At 43.5% G+C, this 9,281-nt stretch overlaps 1 protein-coding gene across 2 annotated transcripts; it reads left to right on the top strand.

Annotated features, from left to right (window-relative positions):
- The first annotated feature begins 200 nt into the window (after positions 1-200).
- LOC139760032 (uncharacterized) lies at positions 201-4,199 on the top strand. 2 transcript variants are annotated; one of them, XM_071682773.1, is made up of 5 exons: positions 201-468; positions 1,080-1,209; positions 2,512-2,580; positions 2,928-3,086; positions 3,879-4,199. In XM_071682773.1, the coding sequence occupies exons 2-5, from the start codon at positions 1,144-1,146 to the stop codon at positions 3,903-3,905; spliced, it is 321 nt and encodes a 106-aa protein (XP_071538874.1). In that variant the 5' UTR covers positions 201-468; positions 1,080-1,143; the 3' UTR covers positions 3,906-4,199. The 2 variants fall into 2 exon arrangements, with proteins under 2 accessions (XP_071538874.1, XP_071538873.1); XM_071682772.1 differs by having other exon boundaries at positions 241-468; positions 2,922-3,086.
- Positions 4,200-9,281: the final 5,082 nt, after the last annotated feature.

Raw genomic sequence — 9,281 nt, 5'->3', positions numbered from 1 at the left:
TAGAAACCATGTAGCTCTATACAGATCCCACAACGGTACACCATCTCTTTGATCGTTTGTACATTGCGTCATTGTGTCGTTATGTCGTATGTGTTATGTCATTAATAGAGAGAGAGAGAGAGAGAGAGAGAGAGAGAGAGAGAGAGAGAGAGAGAGAGAGAGAGAGAGAGAGAGAGAGAGAGAGAGAGAGGTGCCACTATAATCATAATTTAACCAGACAACAGATGAACAGTATGACACAACAGTCACTACCCAGCAATCGCCATAGCCTGCAGGCCATCCAGCAACACGTAAACCAGCGAGCAGCAACAGGTGACTCACACACACACACACACACACACACACACACACACACCTGTGACACCTGTGCCACTGGTAGCCTCCCTCAGCAGGTGCCATCCAACCCGCACCTGTGCACAACGACGACGAAGAGAGAGCTATTGTGTATCTGATCATCTCGCTGTGAAGGTAAGTCAACTCTACGTAATGTCTTCATATATATATATATATATATATATATATATATATATATATATATATATATATATATATATATATATATATATATATATATATATATATATATATATATATATATATATATATATATATATATATATATATATATATATATATATATATATATATATATATGATTGCTTGGTTCAATACTGGTTAATGAGTTTTGTTGGTCTGTGTTGGGCCTAGCAGCCATGGTATTGAAAAGTGGGATGAACTTCCACATTGTTCCTCTCCTGCTTATAGTTTAAGTCTGGGACTCAGGTTAAATGTCTTTTGGATTGCTCGTCACCCTGGGCACTCGAAGCGTGCTCCAGTATGCTCAGAAATGGTCCCTCCGTCACTCTTAGTTCTCACACTAGCCTTTCATCAACGTGTGTGTGTGTGTGTGTGTGTGTGTGTGTGTGTGTGTGTGTGAGGAGCTCATATTAATGCCTTTTCTTCATACAAAAGGCTCCGGTTAAGGACAAAGGCCCCAGTAACGGATAAAAGTCCTCATCGATTCCAGGCCTTCATGAAATATAAAAAGGGACGTTAGCAGGATCATTCCTTACTTTCAGCTCCTGGATCTTCTGCGACAAGACGACACATTCCAGCGTTGCGAGGTCGGTCATTCCCATCGAGATGAAGCCTTCTGCTCTGCTTCCGCTGGTGGTGGGGATCATGCTGGTAGCTGACGTCGCCGTGCAGGTCAGTGTGTGTGTTCGTCCACAGTATTCTCGCTGGCGAGAAGTCCCCTTCGGCGAGGGTGGCTGTATCATTCGTCAGCTGACGAGAGTACACACTCTCGTCACAAAAGATTCATTAGAAAGCCATCTTGTCCCTCCTACTAAACCTTAGAGCTGCAGGAGGTCGTCTCTGGACATCTTGCCAAGGGGGGCTCTGGGGTTATACAATGATAGTACATAGACATGATCCAGTCACTGTCACCCTGTCCTTGTGGATAGTTTCCCTTATTATGTAACGTGTTACCCAGGTCACTGAGGCACCAGTGCCTGGATATTGTGAACTCTGTATCCTCTTCTGGGCCACCGCCCACAGGATACGTAGGAGGGGACAGTAAATTCGTTGCTCTTGTGGCAAAACGAATCATCCATCTCTCTGGGAGAGGCCAGTGACACATCTTGAATACCATCATTTGTTCTGGACCAGATCTTAAACACTGGTGTGGCCAGGACACCTGAGTGATGGAGTGAGACATATCAGGTCTACAATGTCTTGCACTGATGAGCAAGACGCCCCCGATGCTTCGTTACCGAGGAAAGAAGGTCTATATCTCTCTCGTCAGCTGTGTTTATCTTAGTTTGTGTCGTCCAGTGTCCTGTCTGGAGTCATTCTCGTGGTTTCCTCTGCGCGGGACGTCACGAGAGAATACAGACCACCTCGGGTATGGCTATCAGAGGTCCTTGATGACGCTCACACTGTGGGTACAGGCTAGAATCTTCCTTCAGGATAGGAGGAGAGAGATGCCAGAACTTCCTTCAGAATAGGAGGAGAGAGATGTCCTAGATAGGTTTTGAGTTTTGGTGACCCGTCAGACAGTACTCACCCGTGTGTGTGTGTGTGTGTGTGTGTGTGTGTGTGTGTGTGTGTGTGTGTGTGTGTGTGTGTATTTCTCTTTCCCTATAACCCTAATGTACGTGGGTTCTTCACCACACCTTCTACACTTGCAGGCGGCCCCCTTGGGTCAAGTCTCGGATGGATTCTGAAGGAAAGAGTTTCCACAATAAATGTATCTGACACAGAGTCACCTCAGAGGAAGTTATACTGACTCTATCATTGCGTTTTTACATGGGACTTAAGTTATGGTCAGCTGGTCCGAGAATTTAAACTGCCTCTGTCGTTGTTCTGTTACTAGGGTAAGAAGTAGAGCTGGATTGTTTGGGTAAGTTAAACTGCCTCCGTCAGGTTGGGGAAGGGTCAAGTTAAACTGCCTCTCTCGTCGCTCTATCACTTGAGATCTTCGCCCGTTTCTCTTTTTCTTTATAACAGGCACGGCCAGCGAGGATGGTCAAATACGTCCACGTCGAGAATCTGGATGGTCCTGTGGCCCACAATCAGGTGAGAGAGAGAGAGAGAGAGAGAGAGAGAGAGAGAGAGAGAGAGAGAGAGAGAGAGAGAGAGAGAGAGAGAGAGAGAGAGAGAGAGAGAGAGAGAGAGAGAGAGAGAGAGAGAGAGAGAGAGAGTTACGTAGATACATAGACCATACAGACACCATAATCCACGCGAAATGGCCCCTGACCTGAACACTCCTGAGAAAGATACAGATCCCCTTTACAAGAGGGAGAGAGAGAGAGAGAGAGAGAGAGAGAGAGAGAGAGAGAGAGAGAGAGAGAGAGAGAGAGAGAGAGAGAGAGAGAGAGAGAGAGAGAGACTAATTCAGAGTCTCACACCTGACGCAGTTGGAGACGCTGACGGAGGAGGAGGAGGGAGGGACTGATCACCACCGCGAGGGAAGGGCTGCTGAGGAAGAGACCGCGACGTTTCCCTCAAGGATGGAGACCTCCACCTTCGGCAGTGATCCTGACGAGGACTTCGACGATGGTTTGGCAGCTATTGGGCTCATGGTGAGTCACCTCAGGTCATATCGGGGTCAGGGCTGCGTTGAGAGAAATGTCTGGTTACTTTTGGACTTTACTTCGGCTGGATCATATCATGCCAAGCTTTGTTAACTCCTTGAGTACGACGGCACGTGAGCGCGACGGGACGACCCTTGGGTATGATGGTGTGGCTTCTGACCGGACCCTTAAGGGTCAAAGGTCAAAGTTAGGTCATTATACTCATGGGTCTCAGCTTCGTGCGCAAGGGGTCGTAACATCATGCGCAAGGGGCATCCATGCATACGACACATGACGCATGACGCATTACACACTTCCCTCAACACCATTTCCTTGCATAGGTGACGTATCACATGCCAAGTCGATACATTGAAAAGAAAATGTGAAACGGAGTCCCTTCGTGTCGATCTTCGTTAAGTAGTTACGGTGAACGAGTCATGAATTGTTGAACGTTTCCACTTAGCAGTAAGGTTAACGAGGTTGTTTTATATTTCTGTCCCCGTCATTAACCAATTGGTAAGTTCTTGACATTAACTCTGGTAACAGATACTCGTTAGACCTCCTTCGTTATCATTAACTCGTTAACCCTCCTTTAATAACAATCAGATCTTAATCCTCCTACGTTAAGAAACACTCGATAAACCTCCTTCGTTTGCAGGTACTAGTTAACTTTCTCCCGTGATAGGTACTCGTTAAACATCCACCTTTAAGAAGCACTCGTTAAACATCCACCTTAAACAGGCACTCGTTAAACCTCTTCTCTTAGTTGTCGTCCTAATAACTCTACCTTTATCCTCACAGGTAGTACAGAAAATGGGAAGAATCTGAGACGGAAGATGTAATCAAGAAGAAGAAGAAGAAGAAGAAGAAGAAGAAGAAGAAGAAGAAAGAAAGAAAGAAAGAAAGTAAGTAAGAAAGAAAGGAAGAAAAAGAAGAAAGAAGAAGAAGTATGGGAAGAAGAATAAGCCAGAAATGAGAGAGAAAATAAGCAAAAGTGGCAGCTAAAAGAAGAGATGAATTGTAATTTAACTTTGCCACTGTTTTTTGTTTGATGATCCTAGGTTACTTGTGCTTGTAAGTAGCCCACTTAAGTTACTTATGAAATGTAAATTGAAATGATGACTTCGTGTCATGTTTTTCTTTCTATGTAACCCTCAAGTGTGACCACAAACGGCGGGAAAATGCTAAGGGAAACATAGCAATGTGTTGCCTTCGACGTATAATGACGAGAATGTAAAGTGAGTAAGGCATCTGTCTCTTTGTATATTAAGTAACTTAAATAAGTGAGGTGTGAGTGTGTCTTTCATCTCTTGAACACTGCGCACGACCTTTGAGCACTATGGTACGACCTTTGAGCATGACAATACGACCCTGGGTTAAAATGACGTGGCCTTTAACCTAACCCTTTGAGGACAGACACATCGCAACCAAAGGGTCGTACCGTCGTGCTAAGGGTTGTACCGTCGTGCTAAGGGTCGTACCGTCGTGCCCTAGAGTCGTACTTTCGTGCTCAAAGACTTAACCTTATCCTCACGTAGGTGATTTACGACATACCCATCTAACATCCGGGCAAGCCAAAACCCAGTAAGCTTTACAGACAACGTCAACATTGCCACCGACCCTCAATTTTGCCAGGGGCACCAACACCAATGCATCGCTCTACGCTTCCATGCCTCGCTCTACGCTTCCATGCCTCGCTCTACGCTTCCATGCCTCGCTCTACGCTTCCATGCCTCGCTCTACGCTGCCATGACTCGCTTTACGCTTCCATGTCTCGCTCTACGTTTCTATGACTCGCTCTACGCTGCCATGCCTCGCTCTATGCTTCCATGCCTCGCTCTACGCTTCCATGCCGCGCTCTACGGTTCCATGCCTCGCTCTACGCTTCCATGCCTTGCTCTACGCTTCCATGCCTCGCTCTATACTCCCCGCGCGTGGCTCTACGCTCGTGCTGAGCTGAAAGACGCGGATCTGAGCCTTCCGTCCCACGAGATAACACTCAAAAACCTTTACTCGTGGCTTCCACTCTGGCTCGCCCGCGCTACCCTCCCACTGGGGGCAGGGTGGGGGGGTCACCTCACACAAGCAGGTTTAGCACGTACAACTTATCATGACTTTCTCTTTAAGATAATCCTAAGACTTTATATACAATTAAACTAGTTTTGTTGTATTCGAATCAAAGCTTGAACGTAAGTCAAATCTAAGTTTGCGAAGTGAATTCCGAGCTGAAATATTATGAGAAATGTACGTTTGATTGGTTTAAGTCAATATTGTATAAGTTTTCAATGACTTCTTCGCAACGTGCTCAACCACATACCTAATTCATATATATATATATATATATATATATATATATATATATATATATATATATATATATATATATATATATATATATATATATATATATATATATATATATATATATATATATATATACGCGTGTGTGTGTGTGTGTGTGTGTGTGTGTGTGTGTGTGTGTGTGTGTTATTCTTTAGCACTATCTACATCACTGGAAAAACAGGAGATTTTATCCTGAAGAGGTTAGGTTAGTGGGCTTCGAGGCAGGAGAGAGAGAGAGAGAGAGAGAGAGAGAGAGAGAGAGAGAGAGAGAGAGAGAGAGAGAGAGAGAGAGAGAGAGAGAGAGAGAGAGAGAGACCACCGCCCACAGCCAGCAACACCCCACCCCAAACAGAAACAGGAAATGAAGCAAGACGCCTAACAAGGGCAATAATAAGCGAACACAACGTTATTAAAGCGAGACGTGGCGGACCAGCCGAGAGGTGAGAGAGAGAGAGAGAGAGAGAGAGAGAGAGAGAGAGAGAGAGAGAGAGAGAGAGAGAGAGAGAGAGAGAGAGAGAGAGAGAGAGAGAGAGAGAGAGAGAGAGAGAGAGAGAGAGAGAGAGAGAGAGAGAGTGTCCTGAGTTGAGGAGGGAGGAGGTGGTGGTGGGGGGAGTAGAGGAGTTGGACCAAACCGGGTTATTCTGAAGGGCTATTTTGGTGCCAAGTGGACTAGGGTGGAGGGTGGAGGGTGGGGGAGTGGAACTCAAGTTATCAAGGCGCCATCTTAATGAGAATGGTGGTTCGGTGGGGGGGGGGGGGGGACTTTGCTAAGGCGCTGCTCAAAGTTAAACTAAAGGTAATTGTCTGGAAGATTGGACTGGATTCACTTCAAGGATCAGGCGTCTTGATCCCCACGACGAACGTCTGTATGTATGTACGTCCGTGTGTATGTATGTATGTATGTATGTAAGTATGTATGTACGAATGTATGTATGTATGTATATAAGTATGTATGTATGTATGTATGTATGTATGTATGTATGTATGTATGTATGTATATATTCATGTATGTGTGTATCTATTTAGGTGTATATGATTGTATGTATATATGAATAAGTGTCTCTGTCTGTCCGTCTGTCTGTATGTATGTATGTATGTATGAACGTGTGTATGTACGTTTTCACGTATATATATATATATATATATATATATATATATATATATATATATATATATATATATATATATATATATATATATATATATATATATATATATATATATATATATATATATATATATATATATATATGCGTGTATGTACGAACGAATGTGGCCACCTGTGTGTACATCATGGGGAAAAGAAGGGGGGGGAGGGGGTTTCTAACACTCATGGACCCCCCTTCCCCGTCTCATGAACTGTCTCCACTATCATGAAAAATATATATATATCTTTTTTCCATCTTTTGTTTACCATGGGTATCTACACCCTCTTGATCAAAAGCCTGTAAGACATTAAGTTTATATAACATCTATATTACTCCATCAGGTCAGGTCATGACCCCGAACACTGACCCAGCTTGTCTAACAGGACAGATATCTAATCAGTTCCTTATCACCAGAGTGGAGCTCATGACCTGTTATCTTAAAATTCGTCTCACTTTAACCTGAAATACTTTTATCATTTAATAACACAAGTGCCTTACAAACAAATGGTTATTTTGGGTGTTTTTGTCTTTATGTGAGATATTGTTTGAAGATGATATTTTGTTTTTGTTTTTGTTCGTGTGTTGTTTTGACCAGGGGAAAATATTTGAAGAAGAGACAAAAAAGCGTATATATATATATATATTCATATTTTTTTCGCGTTATTTACGCATGAGTTGCGTAAATGTCTCGCGTCTCTTAACCACTGGAGACGCTATGATGTCCACTGGAGTGTAGATTATAGCCTAAACCACCACTGGGGAGGATAATAGTGTCAGGAGTGGCAAGAGAGTCATACACACACACACACACACACACACACACACACACACACACACGACACAAACAACACACACACACACACGACACACACACACACGGACACAAACAAACACACACACACACATCAGCAAAGTCGCTTTAAGACACACAAAACACATCCAGAGAGAGAGAGAGAGAGAGAGAGAGAGAGAGAGAGACGCACATTCCCCTCCACCCACCCACACACACACACACACACACACACACACACACACACTCACACACACACACACACACACACACACACACACACACACACACACAGGAACGAAATCCTTTGAACGTCTCCTTTTATCAGGATTCTCAACATTCATAACTTCCGTCACATCGGGTCTGATGTATGCAGTGAATGTTGAATAACCTGCACCTCAAAGTACCACGAGCTATCTTGTGAGAGAATGTTGTCATGTCCTGTGTGAGAAACGTCATTTCAATAGTTGAATCATTCACCTCCCTCCCCCTCACCACCCATGTCCACGAAGAACAGATTAAACCGCCATGACGTAAACCCATGTTAGCTTAGAACCACTCCTTCTTCTCACCTCCTACTCGCACAACAACTTTCTCAAGATCTTATTCCATTACGCAACGGAACTATCCTTTTGTTGAACCTCCACTGATAAAATAATGCATTAAACTATGAATGAATCAGCCATCTGGACCAGCTACCACCCACTGTTTAATATCAAAATTTTGATGGATATTTCTTGAGCGAGGCTAGACCAGGTCACGCAGGCCATACAGATAACTAGTGATGTTATAAGATATCTGGTGATGCTGTATGCTATCTTGGGAAAGCCTAAGGTATCGTCAGCTGTTATCGTGGTATCATGGTGTGTTATCATGGTGTTATGTGACGGTCCTATGGTGTTATGTGACATCGCCTTCGCTCGCTGGTGTTATAACGTTTTGATATCACGTAATGATGAGTTGATATTGTCGTTTCGTGCCAGTGCTGAACATAGGCAAAAAAAAAAAAACAGAAAAAGATTGTATTGAACTTTCTTGCATCTGAACCCTCCATAAGCCTCTCTTCGGGGCAACCCCACTCCTATATCTTCGGGGCAACCCCAGTCCTATATCTTCGGGGCAACCCCAGTCCTATATCTTCGGGGCAAACCCAGTCCTATATCTTCGGGGCAACCCCAGTCCTATATCTTCGGGGCAAACCCAGTCCTATATCTAAACTGCTTTGCGCTAACCATCCAAACCCCATTCCACTACAGCCAACCTCCTCTGGCCTATTCCACATAGAAAAGAAAAGGAAAAAAAAACAGGATCTGGTCCAGAAGCCATCGTCAATAACACTATATTCCCTAAACATGAAAGACTTTTATTGATACTCCAATTCACTCGAGCCCCTCCTCCCTCACCCCAGCTACCATCTTTTGTAAAAAAGAATATATCCCCACACATAAATAGTTGGTACTTCTAGGCTGAAAAAAAAGAGAGGAAGGAATTGTGGGATCCATAAAGTAGACCTACTTATCTTACTTACAATATTGCTTTGTTTTGCCCGAGGAGAAATGTGTGAGACAGATCTCGGCTCTGAATTTCACTGGTGATAGATGGTAAGGAGAGATAGATGGTGTGTTACGCTTTCAAATATATGTTTACATTCATGAAAATTTCTCTCGATATACTTAGAAAACGGATTCCCTTAAAACTATGAAATTAAGCTGAGAAAGCTTGAAAATAGAGTCCCTTAAACTATGAAACTAAGCTGGGAAAGCTTGAAAACTTATGGTTTCATTGACTCAACACACAGTGGGTTTCTAGATAAGTATACCAGTATAGACGTTTTCGATGACACTGATTAGATTGGGTAGACTTTCATACGCAACAAAAGCGTATAATGGTTCCAAACTCCCAAACAGATGGCCACCATATTCT

This window comes from Panulirus ornatus, chromosome 34, assembly GCF_036320965.1.
Source record: "Panulirus ornatus isolate Po-2019 chromosome 34, ASM3632096v1, whole genome shotgun sequence".
In the NCBI taxonomy this organism is placed as follows: Eukaryota; Metazoa; Arthropoda; class Malacostraca; order Decapoda; family Palinuridae; genus Panulirus; species Panulirus ornatus.
The sequence above is the reverse complement of the archived record's forward strand: the minus strand, read 5'-3'. Positions and strand labels throughout refer to the sequence as shown.

Excerpts from the sequence above, each read along its gene's own strand:
- LOC139760032 (XM_071682772.1), top strand. The coding sequence starts at position 1,144 with ATGAAGCCTTCTGCTCTGCTTCCGCTGGTGGTGGGGATCATGCTGGTA. Across the intron at positions 1,210-2,511 it reads TAGCTGACGTCGCCGTGCAG|GCACGGCCAGCGAGGATGGT; the intron begins GTCAGTGTGTGT and ends TCTTTATAACAG. Across the intron at positions 2,581-2,921 it reads GTCCTGTGGCCCACAATCAG|TTGGAGACGCTGACGGAGGA; the intron begins GTGAGAGAGAGA and ends CACCTGACGCAG.